This window comes from Cervus canadensis, chromosome 4, assembly GCF_019320065.1.
Source record: "Cervus canadensis isolate Bull #8, Minnesota chromosome 4, ASM1932006v1, whole genome shotgun sequence".
Taxonomy (NCBI): domain Eukaryota; kingdom Metazoa; phylum Chordata; class Mammalia; order Artiodactyla; family Cervidae; genus Cervus; species Cervus canadensis.
The window spans coordinates 95,241,096-95,263,816 of NC_057389.1; the positions used below are offsets into that span (position 1 = coordinate 95,241,096).

The following is a 22,721-nucleotide window of genomic DNA, read 5'->3' on the forward strand; positions in this document are numbered from 1 at the left end:
CTGCGCCGCTGGGGCTGTCGCTTCCCACAGCCTCCACATGTTAACTCTCATCTCCGCTTTCCCCAACTGCTATTTGGATTTCTCTTCGCCCTGGGGCGCTGGGGTGAGGTGCTTTGGGCTGAGAAATGGCAGCTGTGGGGTTCTGGGGCATAGCCCCAGCCCGGCACTTATGAGCAGAGCAGACACTTGCAGCTGAGTTAGTGCCATGAATCTTGTTTCCATGACTTTGTGTTTGCAAACTTTTCTGGCCACCTCTTGCATATTGACAGGTCAGATGGGTAGAATCCACCACACTGGAGGTGGGGTCCTGATTTGAGGGAGCAATGGAGAAACAATTAGAGGTTCCCCCCATCGCTGTCCTTACCTCAGACGCCCTCAGTGAATGTTTAGGTTACCGTCGATGCTCCAGAAACTGGGGGCCAGAGTCATGCTAGGCCCTTCAGAGCAAGGGAAGGACTTCTGGGTTGGGCAGGGGTGAGGGCTGGGGGCCATAAGGAATGGGAATACGTCCTGGTCGGTTGTGCCAGACAAGGCCTTGGGCAAGGGGCACTGTGGAGGCTGTACGTGGTCAGGAGTGGGAGGGGACAGAGGTCCATCCCCACCCAGGGAGCGTGATCTGGTTCTCCGGGGGGCTTTGCTTGGGGGGATCCCCAGCCCGTCTGCCTCCTCCACCCCCAGATCTTGTTCCACCAGCCTCCAGGGGCAGCAAGTGAGAAGTGCCAGTCCACATTCCTCCCCCAATCTGAGGGCTGGCCTGAGCCTGGTCTCCACCCCCAGCCTGCGAGGTCTCCTGGGGTTGTCAGGGCAGGATTTGGACTTCCTAGAATTTGCCTTTGGCTTTTCCACTTGATCTGGGACCTGAGGAGGGCTGCGGTGAGCCAGGGATCAGAGACGGCCCTTGAAGACAGCCTACCGCCCAGGCTTGGAGAGAAAAGGGAAGGAGGAGAAAGAAGACAGGAGGGAGGCCTCCTTAGCAGCGCCAAGAGTTTCACATGGGGTCAGGGGACCCCAGCCACTCTCAGCTACCTACAGATGCTAACTGTATAAGCCAGAGCCACTGGGGCTTGAGACCCAGGGAATGGGGTGACTGGGCACATTCTGGGGGGTTCAAGTAAGGGCTGTACATTCAGCAGGGAGAAAGGGCTGGGGGACTCTGAGCCACCTGAATGGGATGTCCCAGGTATAAGAAGGTGGTGGGAGGAGGGTCCTCCCGGCCTTGGCCGTAGGTGTTAGGGTGCAGGAGCCACAGGCAGAGCAACAAATTAGTCTTGGGTCTGGTCCACCTAGTGGTGACCTATTTAACAGAAGCAATGTCTTCTGCAAAACGGGTTTGACAGCAGCACTTGGGACTGCTAGTGACCATGTGACCTCACTGGGGCTGTGGTGAGGCTTGGTGGGGCAGGGTGTGCACACGCTTGCCCTCGGCACCCTCCAAGCATTAGCTGTGTCTGCATCAGTAGTAATTCCCACCCAGTGCTGCCTCCTAGACCAGGGCTTCTCAGCAGCTTGTCCCACAGAGGAGCGGCAAGGCCGTCTCAGCACTGAGCTCCAGCTTGGACAGTCAGGATGTCTCAGTGGGCTCCCTGGTCCACAGACACCTGTGTGCCGGAATCTGTACACGTGCACACCTCTGCACATAGCCACCTGCTCCAGGAGAGTCTGACACTTGGTAACGCATGGGGACCCCTGGACTCCATCTGGGAGTGGGGGCCCCCAGCAATACACCAACTTGTCTTCGCAAGGAGCATGAGAAGCAGAAGGAGAAAGAGGTGGTTAGGGAGGTTTGTGGGCAGGCCATCAAGGAACTGAAAATGCCTCCAACCCCAAACAACAGGTCACACGGTCTGAGGTCTAGCTAGGACATCATTTATTAATGGGCTTCCCAGAAGAAATGGAAATCCAGTGAAAAACAAGGGTATGACCAACAAAGAGAGCCCTTTTCTCCTCCAGGAAAGAAACAAATTCTGAACCTTTGGTAACCTCAGCTAAGGAGCTGAAATTTGCAAACTCAGATAAACATCTGGGCGGCCCTGGGCCCCTTGGTCAGAAGCAGCTGGCTTCCTGGGGCCCCAGAAGGCCTGCCACAGGGAGGAGCAGGTCCCCGCCCCACACAGCTCCCAGGGGAGGCTGCTGACAGAGGCAGGGCCTCTTGTGTTTCCCGTGGGAAGCTGACTTCCGGGTCAGCTGAGGGAAGGTTTCTGGGGCCCCCAGGACCTGCATGTCAGAAAGTCAAGATAGCGGGGTGGGGGAGCACACAGGGTCTGCAGAGGGATTGTTCCCCACTGTTGGGCAGGACATTTCTGGGGGCCAGTGAGCTTGCAGGAACACCCGCACAAGCCCAGGCAGTTTGGAACTGGCTACAGATCCCTCCAGGACTGCTCCCCTCGGGCAAGGGTCCCCGCCCCCTTTGCGGTGTAGGGTGTGGGGGCCTTCCCGGCTGGCTTTGCTTTCCGGTAGTAGCTGACGCGCTTGAAGGTCTCCAGATCCCGGTGGGCACTCATAATCAGCCGGCTGGGTGGAAACAGGCCTGGGCTGTGCCCCACCTCACACTCAGGCACAATGGCCTGCTCACATCGGCTCGCTCACTCATGGGTACTCAGGTCACACCCACATAAACACACACGTGTGCACAGTCCGCATCAACCTGCTGCAGGCAGACTGTGACCCATCTAGCCCCACCTCAACCTGACAGCTCTGTGAAGAAGCTTCCCAGAGGCCCCTCACTGGGGGGCCAGGCCCAGCCTGGCGCCCCCAGATCACTGGTGCACCGGGCCCTCCATCACCCGCCCCTGGCCCCATCCCCTCTGCCTGTCCCAGGGACCGCGGGTCCGCAGGGCCCAGCCCAGCCCTTACTTCAGGTTGGAGAGCTCCATGACCAGGCCGCACACAGTCTCTGTCGCATCCTCCATGCTGGCGGCTTCGCAGCTCTTGATCCCCACTCGTGTCCTGGCGGGACAGGAGGCAGGACGAGAGGCCTGACTCACTGAAGGGCCTCGCCAGCCTCCACGGGGGGCTCTGCTGAGCCTTGGGCTGTCTATTCCAGAGAGGAACACCTTTGACAGCAATGATGCCCCCTCCCACCAGGCAGGGCCCTGATGGCCAACCCAACGGCTCTACTGCTGAAAGCACACCCAGAATCCAGCCCCTTCCCCCACCAGGTGGTCCTGTGGGCAGCTGCCACACTCTCCTCCTCCCCCACCTCCTGCCCTTACATCCTGTGCCCCCAAGTGACTTGGAGGGGCTGTGGAAATGGAAACCCAGCCCAAGTCTCTCCCCGCAGCCCTACACCATCTGCCGCGCCTCCAGACCCACCCGCTCCCTCTTGTCCCTCTTCCCCCTGTTCTAGCCACACCAAATTCCTGGCCATGCCCTTAGCACTTCTCAGGGCTCTGGAATGTTCTTTCCAGAATGTCTCCTCTGTGGGGGTGGGGGAGGGAGAAGATGGGAGGGGAGCCCTCCCTCTCCCTCCCCATCCACCACAGGTTAAAACTTTAACCCCTTCCCTGCTATCTGCCATCTGACCAGCTAATAATCTGTCTGTCGCTCACCACCACCGCCCCAGGTCCCACCCAACTAGGGAGAAGCTCTGTGTTTCTCCCCAGTGCCCAGAGCAGGTCCTGGAAGACCTGGCATTAGAGGGCATCAGTGCCTATAGAAAGGGTAGGCATGCCAGGGCACCACCATATCAAAAACATATAGCCTGTGAGGGGGCAGAGGATCATACAGCTTAGCAGATCTCCTGGGCTGTCACTAGAGGAACTGTGGTTCTGTTCCACCTGCTTTAGTCACCGAGATGACTGGTCAGCCTGGGCCTCCATCTCTTGCCTTTTCTCTCTTGGCCAAGGGCCACAGAACCAGACCCCAGGGCCCACCTGGGGGCTTCCAGCCATCCACATGGGGTTGCATCGAGACCGTCAGAGATTCACCCACGAATCTCCCTCCTCTTTGCTCAAACAATAGTAGGGGACTTCTCTGGTGGTACAGAGGCTAAGAATCTGCCTGCCAGTGCAGGGGACATGGGTTGGATCCCTGGTCTGGGAAGATTCCACATGCTGCGGAGCCACTAAGCCCGTGTTTAGAGCCTGTGCTCAGCAATGAGAGAAGCCGCCATGGTGAGAAGCCTGTGTGCTGCAATAAAGAGGAGCCCCCGCTCTCTGCAACTAGAGGAAATCTGTGAGCAGCAGGGACCCAGCACCACAAAAATAAATGTTAAAAAAAACAATAGTGGGGTCATGTTGATTAAACTGCCTCTGGTCCCCATGCAGGGAGTGGGTGTGTGCGTCTGTCAGGGAAGCAATGTGTGGTACAACAGGTACGATACACAGATGTGTGCAGGGGGTGGGAGCACGGCCTCCCTCCTCCCTGAGGAGGAGGAGCAGGAGGAAGAGAAAGGAGACAAATTCCACCAAGGGCTGCATCCCTCATCTCTCCTCCACGCCTGCCAGACAGAAACGGAAACTTGGCCATAAATAATCAATCGGCCACCGCTCTGCAGTTTGAGTACAAGGTAACAGGAGAGGACTGTCGCCCAGTGCTGGCGCTCAGCAAGGCTGGGAGAAAAGACATGAAAGGAGGTGGTGGGCTGAGAGGGAAGCTCTGGGGCGGGGGGAGAGGACCCTCCCAACACTCACACACCTCCATGAGATGGAGGAACAACACACCGGCTGCCTCTAGGGGGGAGAGAAGGGCGGCTGCCTCGGGGAACAGAACCAAGCAGGAAAGAAGACGGGACAGACTGGAGACTCTGGAAGGCCCGAGGGTGCCAAAGCAGGGGTGGCCCCAAGGTTGTGCAGGCCAATGGTTCCGAGCTCTGGCTGGGTCCCCGCTCCCTCCATGGAGATTCAAGGAAAGCTCTGGACCATCTCTCCAAGAAAACACACAACGTGCATTCAGACCACCACGGAGCTGGGGGAAACATCCCAAGGGACCTACGGAGAGATGCCAGCTTGGGTACAGGGTGCTGACTGGGAGTTCTCCACTCCCAGGGAGCAGGGGGCATGGGAAGTTTGCAAGTGGGGGTGGGAACCTTCCTGGCAGTCCAGTGATTAAGACTTTGCATTGCAATGCAGGGGGCCTGGGTTCGACCCCTGGTGGGGACTAGGATCCCATGCCAAGTGGCATGGCCGAAAAACGAAAATGAAAAAATTGGGGGACTTCCCTGGCAGCCCAGTGGTTAAGACTCTGGGCTCCCAATGCTGGGGGCCTGGATTTGATCCCTGCTCAGGGAACTAGATCCAGCATGCTGCAACTACAACCTGGCACAGCCAAATAAATAAGAGATTCAGGGCTTAGCAACCTTATTGGACAGAGAAAAGCGAGGCCCCTCGAGGGAAAGCCAGGGTCACCTCCATCACCCTCATTCACAGAGTGGGAGCTCAAAAGGCTGGGGTGGGGGAGAGTTGGGGGCTTCAGTCCCAGGAAAGCAGCCACACTCCCCTCTTCCAGAGACAAGAGGAGGACTCCTGCCAAGGCGAAGTCCTGCGGTGCCTCCCACTCTGCCTACCTCGGCTGGGCCTCAGCAAGGGAGCCTCTGTCTGCACGTGGGTCGGTGCCAGGCCAGCAGGGGTCCAGCTCGCCTCCTGCAGGAAACAACTGGAAAAAGAGAGTGCACACACATGTGAATGACCCGGCTGGTCGGAGAAGGGAAAGGGGTCATGCAGGTCTGGCTTCTGCTCCGCCACGCTGGGAAGGCTGAGGCAGGCTTTCCTCCTCCAGAGGAAAAGTGGTGTGGGGGACAGATGCTGTAACAGCCAGACCTACAGGCCAGCAGTCCGGGCTGCTCACACCTCCCTCCTCAATACTGGGCCTGACCCCGGGGTCCTCTCCCGGGCCCCAGCCTTTGGACAAGCTGATCTGATCCACCGGTGGGTGGTTCCATCCACATATCCTCTGTCCCTGACAGCTGAGGCCTGGTGTGGTCTCAGGCCTGTCCTGTGGTATCTAGGAGGGGTCAGAGAAGACCCCGAGGGTGGTGACTGTGGTGAGGTGGGCGTCTGGCATGGAGGGGCAGAGGTCGGCCAGATAAGCCCCGAGTTTCATGTCAAGGAAAAGATTTTGCAAATATATTTTGAAGGGAACATTCATAATTAACAGGGGAGAGAGAGCCAGATAACCCTGCGAAACTTAAATTTCTAAAGGTCAACGGTGGTTTAATTTTCATGGAAAATGTCAGGCTCAGTGGCTCAGTGGTGCAGGTGACGGCTCTTTGCCTCTTTGGAGCGGCTGGCCCAGGGCTGTCTGTTCTTCTGAGGAGACCCAAGTCCTGGGTGGGGGATGGGGTGAAGGGTTTGAGCTCAGTCTACCAAGGGTCCCAGGATACAAAGGAATGGACATGAAGAACTGTCTGCAGCCCAGTGGCTCTCACTCGGGGATGACTCCACTCCCAAGACATGTCATCATGTCTGCAAACATTTTGGGTTGTCACGTCTTTGGAAGAGGGTGCTCCTCACATTCAGAGTGTGGAGGCTGGAGGCCAGGGATGCTGTTCAACCCCCTTCCATGCACAGAACGGCAGTCGGGCCCCTAAAACCAGCAGTGCCAAGGTTGGCATGACTGTTCTAGACAGTGGTTTCTCCCATGCGCCTGGCTGACTCTCACGGAGGCAACTCTGTGACTTAAAATACAATTCAGGGACTTCCCTGGTGGTCCAGAGGTTAAGGCTCTTCGCTCCCAATGTAGGGGGCCCGGGTTTGATCCCTAATCAGGGAACTAGATTCTGCGTGTCACAACTAAGACCCGGCACAGCCAAATTAAAAAAAAGAATTCGATGCCACAGATTCCCCTAAGATAGGTCATAAGGAATATTCTTCCCAGCAGGGACCACGGCTCCCACCAGGGTCGTGTAAAAGTCTGTCATGACAGAGGCAGTGCTTGTGCTGAAGGCGCAGCTTACACCTCCCACCTTGGAGGCCACCCGTGGGGCCCCGAGAGGGCCCTGGGGGCCGGCGTTTTAAATGAGGCCCTCTTTACGAGTGGAGGGGATCCACCAGCCCTGGGGTGAGCATCATGTCCCCAGGGAGCCAGGGTAAGAGGGCAGCTGGGTTTGCAGCCTGTCTGTCACTGCTGCGAGTCCCCAGGGCCCCTCCTCAGCAGCGGAGCTCACAGCTGAGCCTGCTGAGGTCACGCGCCGAGACGCCATCCACCAGCACTCTGTTCCCACAGGGCCTTCCTGCCAGGGAGGGTTCCTGCCTTCTGGAACCTTCCCACGGGAACCTGTGCTCGGGTCGCCACGACTTGTTCAGGAAGGCCCAGCGTCAAAACAGAACACGCCTGGGTGTCCGCGGCCTTGTCAGGGCAGTGCCTCCTCCCACAGCGGCCCGTCCACCCTGGGCGCTGCCGGCTCTATGGTGATTCCAGAGTGCGCTCGCTGGTGGCACATCCACCAGGGCTCTCCTGTGCCTGCGAGACGCCACCCAAGGTCCCAGCTGCTTCCCCAGCCCTCCCCCTCAGCCACGGCCCAAGAGGCCAGAGACTGGGGACGACCAAGCTCTTTCTTTCCAAGAGAGGGGTGTGCATTTTTCAAGGGCTGGGGCTTTAATTACAACTTTTCAGCTCTGTCCAGAACCTGAGTGCCTACCTCTCCCGGGCGTCTGTGTTTAAAGGCTACAATCTAGCCACATTGTGACTCGCTTTTTGCAGTCTTGCTTGTCTGGTGATCACAGAACGGTACAAGGAATCCGAGCCAGGGCAGGGAGGCCCGTGTCACAAATGACCCCTGGCCATCCCTTGGGAAGGCATTGCCTGAGACCCACATTTCCTCAACCCAGACATGGTTTCCCTCCACGGCTGGAACAGCTGGCTTCCTCCAGCTGGGCACCAGATGACGTCCTTTGCTTGTTTGGGGGCTGCGTCTTAGGAAGAGACTATTTAAGGGCAGAAATGACAGGGTACAAAGTGCTCACTCTGGGAGAAGCAGATCGAATGGCGCTACTGAAAACCTCATGGGGGCAGAGACCATCCAGATCTGTTTACTCCTGGCACAGAGCAGGCTCTCAAACCTCAAGACATTTTCAAACAGGCGACTTCCCTGGTGGTCTGGTAGATAAGACTCCACACTCCCAATGCAGGGGGCCCAGGTTCGATCCCTGGTCGGGGAACTAAGATCCCACATGCTGCAACTAAGCCTAAGCAACCCAACTAGAGAGCCTGCATGACACAACAAAGACCCAGAGCAGCCAAAACAAATAACAAATTAATAAAAACTGAAAAAAATTTTTTCACACACACCAAAAATCAAGTTTTAAAACAGGGATGGCAAAAAATAAAAAAATAAAATAAAATAAAACAGGGATGGCCAAAGAAACGGAGGCCACATTTGTGAAGTGACATGGGCTCTGTGTTGGTTCCAGGTCAGAACGGTTGAGGCACAGTCATGGAATCAGGCCACCTGGGCATGACTCCCTCCCGGCTGCCTCATCAGGGCAGGTGCCCAACCTTCGTCAGTCTCTCAGCCGCACCCAGTGTGTGGAAAGAGAACCGCCCACCTCTGAGCGTGAGTCCACAAAGCACTTAGGCTCAGGCGTGCCGGCTGCTGCCAGGGATGTGGTGCCTACTGGGGGGCGGGGCCAAAGTGGGGTTGCCACCTGCCCAGACAGGTTACCACCCACGGCCAGCACAGGCTCAGTGGGCAGATCCCCGAAGGAAAGCCCTTGCAAATGCCAGCAGACAGGACTTCCCTGGTGGATAAGAATCTGCCTGCCAATGCAGGGGACATGGGTTCGATCCCTGGTCCAGGAAGATCCCACATGCCATGGGGCAGCCGAACCCATGCTCCACAACTACTCAAACCCTTGAGCCCTAGAGCCCATGTTCAGCAACAAGTGAGAAGCCCTCACACTGCAACAGCAAAAGAGTAGCCCTCACTCGCTGAGAACTAGATAAAGGCCGTGCAAAAGCAGAGAAGACCCAGTGCGGCAAAAAATATAAATAAATAATAAGATGCTAACCGTCATCTGACAACAGAGTTGCCCCAAATCTTCAATTTGTAAAAAAAAAAAAAAAAAAAACCAACTCATTATCTGCAAAGCACAGTAAGTGAAAAAAAAAAATTCCAGCAGACAAACAAAAGTCCATGTATATGTTCGAAAAAGAATGGTATCAGGTGACCCTAAAGATGGACAGAGGTTCTTCCCAGTGGGGGAGTGAGCTCCCCTCCCATGGGCCCAGTTTTGAGGCCACTTGCTTCTTCAGGTAGGCCCTTTTGGGCTGGCGCCCTCTAGACACCCCTAAGGAATCTCCAGGCAGAGCCTGGGCACTGAGGAGTGCAGGACGCAGGTTTACTGGGGGCACTGCCTGGGCCAAAAAACCGTGTGTATCACGTGCCGGGGCTCCTCAGCTCCCAGACGGACAGGCCCCTTAGAGAAAGGCAGGTCTAACCTTCCCAGGACATCGCTGACTCCACACCCACTGAAGCTGTGACTCAGACCCCAGGACTCATCTGCTGTATAAACAGGTCACCACGTGCCCCTCTTCCCCCGACTACTGGATGGTTTGGGAGGGCTCGTGGCCATCTGGCGCCTGCCCTGGGGCATGTGACTGTAACTCGGGGAAGCTCTTACCTGCTCCGGTGGGGCTTCAAAGCCATGGGCTTCCAGGGCATCCTGTATTTGGCTGTCTGGCAGGAAGTCGAGTTCCATGGCTGGTGACCCCTCCCAGATGGCCTGCTTGGAAGAGTCAGCAGGGCGCCAGGGCTGGCCTACGGGGCCAGTGGGGGTGTCTGGGTTGCCCTGGCCTGCCCCAGCATCCTGGGGAGGGCCGCCCACTGCTTCTTGGTCCATCGACGCAGCACACGCTCTGGGGGACAAACTGAGCCCCTTGAGGTCCTGCTTGTGGCTCGGGCTCCCTCGCTCAGCTGCCTTTTCCCCTGTAGGTTGTGACAGCCAAGGCTGCGAGCACACACCTCCCAAGCCCTCCTGATCCGGGCCTGGCACCTGGCTCTGACCACCATCTGGGCCCGTTTCTAAGGCTGAAGGGCTGGGGTCCCCAGCTCCTAGTGTGGGTTCTTGGGTCTCATGAAGCAGAGGCAGGAAGGCTGCAAAGCACCCCAGGATGTCATCAGGGGGCTCGTCTTCCCGCTGTGCCTCTCCTCTGCCTCCACCGGTCACCCCAGTGAGAGGCGTGCAGCTGAGCAGGGCCCTGCTGTGACCTGCATCGGGCGCCTTCCCGCTGGGTGAGGTGGGCACCCTGGCACTGACCTCCCCGTCTGGCCCAGCCCCCCTCAGAGCCCTGTGTTCTGGCTCAGCAGGGTCTGTGTTCACATCTGCGATAACAATGGTCCCAAGCGGAGGGCACCGAGGGCCGCTCCAGCTCCACTCTGCTTCCCTGCCGAGGGTCTGCAGGGGGCGAGGAGGGCCCAGGAGGCTACCTCCTTCCTCCCGCTGCCCCTCAAGTAGATCAGCCCCTGCTAGCCCTGGGGTACCTCCCTGCTGGGGGGCTTCCCGTTCTGGCTCTGTCTCTTCAGCATCACTGCCTGGCAGGGGCCCTTTCTGACCGTGATTGCCTGGAGCCCAACCCTCCTCTGTGCTTCCACCCTTGGGCACACTGGTCCTAGGCTCTGACAGGTGGTCCTGGCCAGCCCTCTCTGAGGCAGAGGGCACCATCCCCGACTCTGGGGAGGCGCTGGTGGAGACAGAGGGCTGAGGACCCACATCACTGGGCCCAGGGGTCACGGGGCTCAGGCCACTAGGCTCGGTGCAGGGGCCATCTGCCTGGGTCTGGTGTCCTGCGTCCCTGGCCTCCTGGAGGGCAAGTCCTGGGGACTCATCCTGAGGCTGGCTTCTGGTCTGCTGTGCACTGAGTTCTGGCAGAGTTCCCTGTGGAGAGAGAAAGACTCAGCCTTGGGCCTTCAATAATCAACTGCTCTGAAGACTTTTCCAGTCATCACTGCCCCTGTACGAAGCCTCAGATGCCACGAGGATGACAGTGCACCAAACAGGGATCTGTGCTGATCCTGGGTGGGTTTCCCAGGTGGCTCAGGGGTAAAGAATCTGCCTGCCAATGCAGGAGACATGAGTTCAAGGCGATTGCTGCTGCAATGAACATGGATATACAAGTATCTGTTTTGTTGTATGGATGTTACCCATGTTTTGTTTAATTCATTCATCCCTCGACAGACATGTGTGGTCGTACAGTTTTTACAATTTCCTCTGAATCTACTTAATGCCCTGGAGATCCATCCAAGTGGTTATGTGTTTCACACTAGTTTGCTCCTTTTTTGGAAATTGATGAGTTGTGTTCTGTGGTGTGAATGGACCACGACTTGTTCAACCATTCACCCGCTGAAAGATATGTGGGTTGTTTCTGGTCTCGGGAAATTACAAACACAGCTGCTGGGAACTCCCACCAATCACTTTTTAGGGGAGTGTGTTCCAGAGACAGTGATCATGACCCCTGGAGCTCACAGGGGTAAGGACAAGACAGCATGCTGTAAGAATCCCCCTGATTCATGCAAAAGCTTCTGAGAAGCAAAGGGGTTTAGGGACAGAAATGCGGGCTGCGTTTCTTAATTTATTTTTAATTGGAGGAAAATTACTTCATAATATCGTGTTGGTTTCTGCCATACAACAATGTGAATCAGCTCTAACTATAGATATATATATCCCCTCCCTCCTACCTCGTCCCCCATCCCAGCCCGCTGGGTCATCACAGAACACCAGGTGAGCTCCCTGTGCTATACTCAGGCTGCCTTTCTGAGTTTCCATACTTTCACCCAATTCGGGGCACAGAGCTCTGGCCTCTACAGTTTCAGGGCAGGCACGCTGCCCTGAGCGCCTCTCACAGGCCTGGAGGCTGCTGACACAGCTTCTGCTGTCCACAGACGCCTCGAGTGCTAAATATGGTGGTGGGGGGGTGTGGAGAGGTGCAGAGTTGCGTGCATGCTCAATTGTGTCTGACTCTTTGGACTCTTTGCGACCCCATGGACTGTAGCCCGCCAGGCTCCTCCGTCCACGGGATTTCCCAGACAAGAATACTGGAGTGGGTTGCCATTTCCTTCTCCAGGAGATCTTCCTGACCCAGGGATCAAACACGCATCTCCTGCATCTCCTGCATTGGCAGGCAGGTTCTTTACCACTGAGCCACCTGGGAAGCCTAGTCATTGTCAAAGGAAACCAAGGTCGAACTTGGCTGCTGAGGTGGGGCCAAGAGGTGGGACACCTACAGAGCACAGCCTGGCTGATGGTAGGACCTTACCGAGCTGAACACCCCCGTCCCGAGGCCCTCTGCCCTCCTCTCTGCTTGTCTCGTCACTGTCTTCCTGGGTTTTGCAAACTGGGGGACGAACCTCCCCACTGAGTTCTGTGAACCAGATACAACAAGAACAAAACAGCAGTAAAGATAAAGGAGGAATGAGGTCTTGGAAATCAAGCGCGAAAACCCCAAAACCGGTTTCTGCCTTGTAGTCTGTGCCTTCCAGCCCCAGCACACACTCCCACCAGCAGCTGCTGCTGCTGAACACAGACAAGCTCTCCAGCATCTTTTGTGCCTGTGTAAGGCTACAGAGCAGGCTCACCTGGGAAGGAGCAAGGGGCACTGGCTCCTTTTCCGGCTGCCCAAGGAGCCTGGAGGGAGCATCTGCTTCATTATCAGGAGAGCTGGAAGGAGAAAGACAAAACAGAGGAGGTTCTCAAGTCCTCCTACACGGTTAACTTGTGTAGTGAGACAAACAATGGAATTCACAGACAGAGTAGCGCTCAGCGTCTCCAAAGAGGGCGGCCCTGCAGCACCTGCTGAGAAAGGGCGGGGTGGAGAAGGGGATGCATGCCTGCCAACAAGCGTTTGGAGTCCCATGCCTAGAAGCCGAGCTGCCTTCTCTGGCAGCACTTTACTCTTATAATCCCAGGAACCGGCTCCTGGAATAAGAACAGGAATTCTCATTTGGACTGACATCCCAGCCCCCAATTCTACAAATGCTAAAAAGCTGCAGATACAAAAAAAACGCAGTGTCTAAAAAAACGGGTGTATTCATAATTGCCAAAATGTGGAAGCAATTGAGAGGCCCTCAGTGGGTGAATGGATAACTAAACTGTGGTAGGCCTTTCCTGATGGTCCAGTGGTAAAGAATCTGCCTGCCAGCACAGGGGACACCGGTTCGAGTTCTGGTCTGGGAAGATCCCACATACCGAAGGGGACAAGAAGCCCGTGTGCCACAGCTACTGAGCCCCTGATTTAGAGCCCAAGAGCCGTGATTACTGAGCCCACGTGTTGCAAGTACTGAAGCCCATGGCTCCTATAGCCTGTGCCCTGCAACAAGAGAAGCCACTGCAATGAGAAGCCCACACCACAACTAGAGAGTAGGCCCTGCTCTCCACAACCAGGGAAAGCCCACGCACAGTAACAAAGACCCAACCCAGCACGGCCAAAGACAAATAAATAAATAAAATAATTTTCAAAATAAAGAAACTATGGTACATAAAGACAGTGGGACAGCATTCAGTGCTAAGAAGAAACAAGCTCTCCTCTACGCAATGCTCTGCAATGGCCTATATGGGAAAAGACTAAAAAAGAGTGGACGTGTGCACAACTGACTCACTTTGCCGTACAGCTGAAACTGACACAACACTGTAAATCAATCAGACTCCAGTAAAAAAATCTGAATTAATTTCTGACCACACCCCAAGGAATGTAGAACTTCCTGGACTAAGGATTGAACTGGTATCCCCTACACTGGAAGGGTAGAGTCTTAACCACTGGACCACCAGACAAGTCCAGACTTTTTCAAAATAAACAAACAAAATTATGCCATCTGCTTTATAAAATAAAATCTAAAAAAATAAACGAGCTCTCAAGCCATGAAGATATGTGGAGATACCCTAAATGCATGTTACCATGTGAAAGAAGCCAATCTGAAAAGGCTATGTACTGTATGATTCCAATGATACGATATTCTGGAAAGGGCAAACTATGAAGACAGTGAAAAAGATCAGTGGTTACCCAGGGTGTGGTGAAGGGAAAATGAATAGACTAGGATTTTTATGGCTGTGAAAGAACTCTGCATGATGTTGTACTGATATATGTTATTATTCCTCTAGTCAAACCCACAGAGTGTACAATACACAGAATGTAAACTTTGGGGCTTCTCTGGTGGTCCAGTGGGTAAGAATGCACCTGCCAATGCAGGAGACCCAGGATCAATCCCTGGTCCTAGAAGATCCCACATGCTGCGTGGCAACTAAGTCTGTGTGCTGCAGCTTCTGAGCCTGTGCTGTAGAGCCGGGGAGCTGCAACTACAGAAGCCCGCAAGCCTTACAGAACATGCTCTGCAACAAGAGAAGCCACTGCAATGAGAAGCCCATGCACCGCAACTACAGAGGAGCCTCTACTTGCCACAACTAGAGAAAAGCCTGTGCAGCAACAAAGACCCAGCACAACCAAAATTAAACAATAAAAAAAAATTTAAAGTAAACTATGGACTGTGGGTGATTAACATGTATCAGTGTAGGTTCAGTTCAGTTCAGTCATTCAGTCGTGTCCGACTCTTTGCGACCCTGTGGACTGCAACATGCCAGGCTTCCCTGTCCACATGTCAATGTAACTTCATCCTTGGTTAAAAAAAAATGTACCATTCTGGTGAGTGACAGCGGTCACGAGGGATGTGGGAGGGCAGACGGTATATCAGAAATCACTGTACCTTCCTCTCAATTTTATTGTAAACCGAAAACTGCTCTAAAAAAATAAAGTCTTTTTTAAAAACTGGTGAGACTTACAGTTATACCCAAGTAAATGTGGATATGTATACTGTAAAAAAAAAAATCAGACTCTGGAACTGAAACTTCATGATTTCAACTTTAGAAGTGGAGCAGGATAAAGCATGAAGCTACGCTAATGGGCTTGGATCATGCCAAGGGAGGTTATGGAGACAGAATAAGTCTAGATACTGATAGCAACCGTCTGCTCAAAATTTTTTAATTGGGATGGGTTGTTTGGGCGGCTTCTGGGGTACTGGCAAGATTTCATTTCTCAACATAAATGTGCTAGGCTGATTGATTCATGTTGCTTTTTTTCTGCTACATTTGTGCACAGGCGGTATATCTTAATAAAACATTAAAAAAACAGAAACAAAGGAGTTGGAACCCACTTCTGCCGGTTCTGATTATTCTTATGGACTCAGACAGCAGGGTGGACAGCGGCCAGGACCTCATCAGCCCTGATGGCCTCTCTGGGGTGAGGGACATGGTGACACCGTTGTGTGTGTCTGGGAGGATGCCTTAGCTGTGACACGTGGCCCCTCTCTTCCTATCACACATGCAGCTTTAGCCCTAAGACTGCCAAAACCTGAGATCAGACACGCACCCCAGAAAATGGTCCTGTCAGCCGGACTGCATGCCTTACTTTTTCATGCAGAAAATGTGCTACACCAATCCACAGTGCTTTCTCTGAAGACGTCGGACAGCAGGAACTTTCCTTCTCCCAACTCCTAATAACCCTTTCTACTTAGCTGCAGTTACATATGGCTTACCCCCATGGAGACTAAATGGTTCTCCAGAGATTTCCTTTCTTCCCACCGTGTTTAATTACATATTTCTTGAAAATATATGAGAACTGGGAAGCTATAGTAGTGAAGAGCACAGGAACCAGACGAAGCCAGAACCGCAGCCCACCCTGTATGAGCTTAGTGGCCCTGGGCAAGTCATTTGATTGCTCGAACCCTCAGAGTCCTCATCAGTCAAACGAGGTTAAAAACCTGTGTCACAGTGCCATGAAGATTAAATAAGCGAATATGTGTAAAGTATTTATTATTAGCACACTGCCTGGAACATAAAGATGCTTAATCCTCTCTTACGTATTATTATTTCACAGACCCACAACTCCTTCAGTCCCCTCTTCATTAAGAAGGAATGTGGGAGGACTTCCCTGGTGGCACACTGGGTAAGAATTTGCCTGCCAATGCAGGGGACACAGGTTCAATCTCTGGTCCAGGAAGATTTCACATGCCATGGGGCAACTAAGCTTGTGCACCACAACTGCTGAGCCTGTGTGCTACAACTACTTATGCCCGCATGCCTAGAGCCTGTGCTCCACAACAAGAAAAGCCTCTGCAATGAAAAAACTATGTACTGCAAAAAGTGTAGCTTCCACTGTCTGCAACTGGAGAAAGCCCACACATAGCAACAAAGACGCAATTCAGTCAAAAATAAATAAGTAAATAATAAATAAAATTTAATTAAAATATATATACATTGACTTTTCTCACTAGAGAGAAGCCTCTAGAGGAAAACGTCAAGAAGCTCAATCCAAGGGCCCTGACCCGCTGTGGGGGAGGCACGGACTGGCTGGGCCATGTGAGCTGGTCCCCTGTCCTTTGCATCCAGTCCACCAGGTCAGTGTGCTGTGCCCACTGTCAGCGGAGAGGCTTGCTGGATATTCTGAGCCACCTACCTGGAGGCTGCCTGTCCTGGTTCCTCCCCACTCTGCTCTGCAGAGGGAGTGAGTCCTGATCCGCCTTCTGATTCTTCAGGGTGATGCAAATAGTCTAACATGGAACTCTGGCTGGTGGCCCTGTCAGAGTCTTCTATCCTTGGGTTCTTTGGAAGTTTCGGAAGATGGAGTCCTTCCCTTCCTGGTGTGGAGACAAAAGAAGATTAAGGGGGCCTCCCTTCATGGTGGTCCAGTGTTTAAGAATCTGTCTGCTAATGAGGGGAACACAGGTTCAAACCCTGCTTTGGGAAGATCCTATGTGTCACATGGCCACTATTGACAGAATTAGGATAAATTACAGGAAAGTCAGTGTGGTCTAGTGGAACCCAACAAGAGAAACCACCACAATGACAAGCCTGTGCACTGCAATGAAAAGCAGACACTGCTTACTGCAACTAAACAAAGCCCTCACGCAGCAGTGAAGACCCAACACAGCCAAAAATAAATGAAAAGAAAAAAAAGGAAATGAAGGGGTGGGGGGACAGTGGGAGCACACATTGCCATGACCAACAGCCAAACACATCCGGGTCGCTGATGCAACATGAGCAGGCTTGTGCAAAAGGCAGGAAATTCCTGCTCTGACGCTTGCTTGGAGAGTGAGAGATGGGATGGACTGTCATCCAGGTGGGACCCAAGAACTTATGGGGCCATGGGATTCAAAGGCTTTTAACTTGTGGTCCTGTCATGACAGACGCTGAATCCTGAGTGACAAGGCCTGGCTCAGAATCACAAGACAACCTGTCCAGCTGACTGTTTCTCTGGGGAAGTGGTGAGAGGTGTGTGCTGGTTGCCTTGGATCTCAGCTCAAATTGTCCCTACAGAGGGGCTTTTTTTTTTTTTTTTTAGTGAGAGGACATGCGGGATCTTAGTTCCCCAACCAGGGATCAAACCTGTGCCCCCTGTGGAAACAGAGTCTTAACTACTGGACCACCATCGAAGTCCCCAGAGGAGCCATTCTTGCCCTTTCTATAGAGCAACTCCTCTAGCAGCCATGCTCTGTTGTATTCACTTTACATCTTTTCTGCAAGTGTCCGATATACTGGGTCATTTACTGTCTCCTCCACTACAACCTGTCCATGCAAGGAGGGGCCTCATTTATCTCACTCTCTGCTGGGTTTCAAGTGGCTAGATGAGCATCTAATAAACTGTTGGTGCTCAATAAATGGGGCTTCCCTGACAGATCAGTTGGTAAAGAATCACCTGCAATACAGGAGACCCTGGTTTCATTCCTGGGTTGAGAACCGCTCAATAAATACTTGGAAGATGACTGAATAAAAGCATGAGAAAATCCAGATCACCTCCCAGAAAATGCAGATGACATTAAATTTTAAGTACCACTCTGGTTTTCCATGATGCTTGCAGAATATCCAACCTGGGAAAACTGGGACCCAGAGTCATCGAGCGGTAAGGAGGTGACTTCTTGGCTCGGTTGCCTCTTGGTCCCTGCTACATCCCTACAAATACCTTTCCCATCACTGAAAGCAATTCAGAGCCTAAAGGTGCTTATTAACATCTATTTGTTTAATGAAGGGAATTTCCTTATATAAAAATTGCCAATAGTGGCTGACTTGTCAGAATGTTCCAATCTGGCCCCAAATAAACCATTTATTCAATGAATAAATAATAAGGGTTGACTCTAGTTCAGTTCCATGCCAGACACTGTCCTGAGGACTCAGGCATGTTATGGTAAAACTTCAAGATAGAGTCTTCATGTTATGCCCACGTTACAGATGAGCAAGCTGAGGCATGGGGAGACCAAAGACTCTGAAATGGGATTCAGGCAGTTCAGCTCCAGAGCCTTCACGCTTAAGTGTACCTGAACACTCACTGAACATCTACTATGGACTGCATCTCTGACCAGGCAGTGAGAACAAAAAGACAAACCAAACCCAGGTCTGATTTTTCTGGAGGTTGTCACAAAGACCTTTCCAAACTCAGCTCCTTATATTGTTGTTCAGTTGTGTCCGACTCTTTGTGACCCCATGGATTGGAGCATGCCAGGCTTCCTTGTCCTTCCCCATCTCCTGGAGCTTGCTCAAACCCATGTCCATTGAGTCAGTCATGCCATCCAACCATCTCGCCCTCTGTCGTCCCCTTATCCTCCTTATATATCTTGAAGTAAACCCACTGAGAGTTTCCCAGGTAGCTCAGCGGTAAAGAATCCGCCTGCCAATGTAGGAGATGCTGGTTTGATCCCTGAGTCAGGAAGATCCCCTAGAGAAGGAAATGGCAACCCACTCCAGTATTTCTTGCCTGGGAAATCTCTCGGACAGAAGAGCCTGGAGGGCTACAGTCCATGAGGTTGCAGAGTTAGACAGAACTAAAACAACAACAAATCCATTGAATGAGCTCCCTCCCTCCAACACTGAATGCTAGGGTCCTCCTCAGCGTCCATTTGGCTTTTTGGGTTCCACTAGACCACACTGACTTTCCTGTAATTTCTCCTAATTCTGTCAGTTACAGTTCACATGGGCCTATTTAGAACTTTACCCTACTGCTGTGTATTTGATTAGTTCCCCTGGTTGAGAAGCATTTTTCCTTTCCCCCTAACTGGACTTTGAAGGTATCAACTGCAGGATCTAAATCTCATCTTGATCTCATCTTCACCATGCTTCCCACCCCCGCCCATGTTATGGACCTATTCTGGCACTGCATCCAGAGCAAAGTTCCAATGAGTTTCTTATACAAACACATTTCCACTTTGTGGTCTGCCAGGAAATGCAAAAATATAGCAGCTTCATTTGTTTAGTTTCTTAAGAAGCCAAAACACTAGCTTGCTTTGCTCATCCAATGGACATTTATTAGTACCAAATAAAAACCAAAAATACCAACAGGAGTAAAGAGGCTCCCATTTTCTTCCTGTGATCCATCCCCACAGGATTAATTTAAGAAAATCGAAAGCAGAACCTTGTGTTCAACACTAAAGGCCAAAGACATCAGGAGGGAAAGGCTTCTTTCACCACCTGCCAGAATCGTCTTTCTTTTTCCCCACCCATCCAGGACACACAGAAAGAACTCTCCTGGGCCAGCCCAGGGTCCACTGAGCTGAGGAGTCCACTGCCAAGAGAGGCCCCGAATGACCTGCTGTGGGTGGGCCTGGCTGGCCCCAGCTTCCCCCTCCAAGGTCACAGAAATTCCTATGCCTCCAAGCAGCTTGTTACTCATCTCTGCACAAACATCTTTTTTTTTTTTTTTTTTTAATAATTCTATTTATTTATTTTTGGCTGTGCTGGGTCTTTGTCCCAGCTTGGGCTTTTCTCTAGCTGTGGTATGAAAGCTTCTCACTGCAGTGGCTTCCCTTTTCGCAAAGCACAAGCTCTAGGGCACACAGGCTTCAACAGTTCTGGCTCCCAGGCTGTAGAGTACAGGCTCAGCAGTTCTGGTGCAGGGGCTTACTTGCTCCATGGCATGTGAGATCTTCCCAGACCAGAGCTCGAACCCCTATCTCTTGCACTGACAGGCAGATTCTTTACCGCTGAGCCACCAGGGAAGCCCTTACACTAAACATCTTTGATCTGTTGATTTCTTTCCTGCCCTACATCCTACTCTTGAAGTTCATTAGCCACTAGGTGAAGGGGTCATTCCTAAATTTTTAAGAAATTTAAATTCCTTAGCCAATGACAGGGGAATGGAGCTATACTACATAATACTGGATGTCTTCCTTCTGAAGGAGGCAATTCTCTATGTATATTGAGAAGTAAAGATGATCTTGAAAACCCATGAAGTTGAAAATCAGGAGGTTGCAGGTCAGTATGTTGATGATTATATTTATCCAATAAAAACACTGTATTTGTGTATATAAAGAAAAAGTCTGGAAGAAGTAGGGTACTATTTATTTCCTATTTTTTATGCTACATGATGTGGTTGATCCAGGCTTCCCTAGTGGTTCAGTGGTAAAGAATCCGAGCGCCAATGCACAAGACACAGGTTTGATCTCTGGGTTTGGAAGATCCCCTGGAGAAGGAAATGGCAACCCACTCCAGCATTCCTGCCTGAGAAATCCCATGGACAGAGGAGCCTGGGGGGCTACAGTCCATGGGGTCGCAAAAGAGTCAGACACAACTGAGTGACTAAACAACATGGTTGACCATCATCCTATGGTTGTGGGGGGCTTTAGCATTAGCGGAAGTTGAGCAAAGGGTAGACGGAACTCTGAAATATTTTTACAACTTTTCTGTAAGCTCAAAATTGTTTCAAAATGAAAAAAAAAATCTGAAAGGACAATCATAACAGCAGCATATATTTGTGTCCTGCCATGGGTCTACTTTCAGTGCTTTACAAATACTAATTCACATGTGAGCTCTAGGGCAAAGTTCTCAACTTTGGCACTATTGACATTTGGGGTACTACTGACATTTAGGGCCAGGTCATTCTGTGCTGTGGGGGCTGTCCTCTGCATGCTATAATTTTTAGCAGCATCTCTGCCCTCGACCCCTGAAATGCCAGTACCTCCCAGCCACCCACCCAAACACACCAGTTGTAAAACCCTAGAGTGTCTCTAGGGACTTCCCTGGTGGTCCAGTGGTTAAGACTCCTGCTCCCAATGCAGGGGATTCAATCCCTGATCAGAGAACTAGATCCCACTAGCTCTGTGAACCCAGGGGCCACAACTGAAAGATTCACATGCCGCAATTAGGACTTGTCACAGCCAAATAAGTGAATAAATACTTAAAAAAAAATCTCCAGATATTGCCAATGTCCTCTGGAATCAAACTGCTCCCTGCAACAGGTTGAGAATCACTGTTCTAAAGGACAGGGTAGGGAGGTGGGAGGGAGGTTCAAGGGAGGGGACATACATATACTTATGGCTGACTCATGTTGATACACGGCAGAAACCAACACAATATTGTAAAGCAATTTTCCTCCAATTAAAGATAAATTTAAAAATATTTTTAAAAGAAAATAAAGGAAATGGTATGTGCTCTTTATTATCCCCTACTTACAGGAGGAAAGTGAGACAAAGAGTAAGTTATCTGCCATCATACAGGGAGATGAACCTAGGTTTTTTGCTCAAGTCACATACCAGCATCAAGCTCTATTCATGGGTCATCTCTGAGAGTGGACCCGCATAGAAGCTGCACCCCTTCCTGAAGCCTGCAGGCCTCCCCTAGGCTGTGGGATCCCACTACAGGCTGGAGGAAGCTCCACAAAGCTTTCACTTTTTACTATAAGCACTTCTCCATAACTTACACTTGCACTAAGTCATCGTGTGTATTAAATCATTGCTGTTATTTTAAGGAGCTTGGTGTGGTCACATTAGGGGTAAGAATAAGCCCACATTCCTCCTAAAAGCAGAAGCAGCAATAAAGATGTGTCAACTTGATCGTCCAAATACCTGAGGTCCGAAGCTTCTTCCTCTTACTCATTTTATCTCTCCCTAGAGAAATCTGAAAACAAGGAGCAAATCTCATCATTACAAGCAGTTCCTATCTCTGGGTTACAGGACCCAGCGGCCTTGGCTGAGGCCACCCCTCCCCCACCTAGACCCATCTGGCTGCCCCAGGGGTCAACAGAGCCCCAAGAGGGCAGAGGGTGGGGATCATAACCACCTTGGGCTATCGCGGCATGAGAATTTAAACTCCTCCATGCTGCAGAGAGGGAACTGCCTATTTTCTGCCCAGGATCTGAGAGCACCTGGGCCGGGGTATGGCCTCTCCAGTCTCTAAGATGGTGCAGCCTATGTGAAGCTCCCTTCCTCCAGGCTGGGGTACTTGGGACCCTTCCAGGGACACCCCAGGATTTTCGACGTGACACATGGGGCCCTGCAGGGTCATCTGAGGGCGTTAGAGGGGACACCTGGGGACCTTTCAAGGGATGGGGAGGCCCTTTGGAGGATGCCTGGGGCCTTGGGGGAGGCCGGAGTCGCCACCACACGTCCATTCCTTTCAGCCTAGGAGCCAGACAAGCCCAAACTGACCTGGGCCAGAGAAGCTGTCGAGGTCCCTCTGTCGTTACCAGGAACTGGGAAGGTCTACCTGGATCTGCTGAGGGATAATTCGGTTAAATTATTTCTGTAAGGTTTTTTTTTTTTTTTTTAAACAATTACAGGCAAAGTTGGCCCTCACGGAAGCCGGGCAGCTCGAGGTCTGAGGCCCGAGTGCTGTGGACCTCGCTTCTCGTGACCAGGCCCATTCTAACCCTACTCTGGGCGTCGAAAGTGAGAACTGTCTAAACCAGGAGAGACCAGAGCTCGCAGGTGAACCGGCCACACCTAGAACCCAGCGGCCGCCACCACTCCTCACACCTGCAATCGCTCCGCCTCTTTCCCGCGCACTACGAGGCCCTGCTGCGCACGCGCTATGCCGGAA

The 22,721-nt window shown here is 52.3% G+C and overlaps 1 protein-coding gene across 5 annotated transcripts; it reads right to left on the reverse strand.

The window, feature by feature from the left end:
• Nucleotides 1–1,862: 1,862 nt before the first annotated feature.
• On the reverse strand, nucleotides 1,863–22,702 carry BRME1 (break repair meiotic recombinase recruitment factor 1). Of its 5 annotated transcripts, none has more exons than XM_043466887.1 (10): nucleotides 22,658–22,702; nucleotides 22,331–22,394; nucleotides 21,749–21,800; nucleotides 16,375–16,555; nucleotides 12,509–12,590; nucleotides 12,190–12,294; nucleotides 9,558–10,811; nucleotides 5,504–5,592; nucleotides 2,854–2,946; nucleotides 1,863–2,511 (listed from the first exon to the last, which is right to left on the reverse strand). In XM_043466887.1, the coding sequence occupies exons 3-10, from the start codon at nucleotides 21,777–21,779 to the stop codon at nucleotides 2,358–2,360; spliced, it is 1,989 nt and encodes a 662-aa protein (XP_043322822.1). In that variant the 5' UTR covers nucleotides 21,780–21,800; nucleotides 22,331–22,394; nucleotides 22,658–22,702; the 3' UTR covers nucleotides 1,863–2,357. The 5 variants fall into 5 exon arrangements, with proteins under 5 accessions (XP_043322822.1, XP_043322823.1, XP_043322825.1 ...); XM_043466888.1 differs by having other exon boundaries at nucleotides 22,331–22,396; nucleotides 22,605–22,678; XM_043466890.1 differs by having other exon boundaries at nucleotides 9,558–9,659; nucleotides 10,647–10,811; nucleotides 22,331–22,665.
• Between the last annotated feature and the right edge of the window lie 19 nt (nucleotides 22,703–22,721).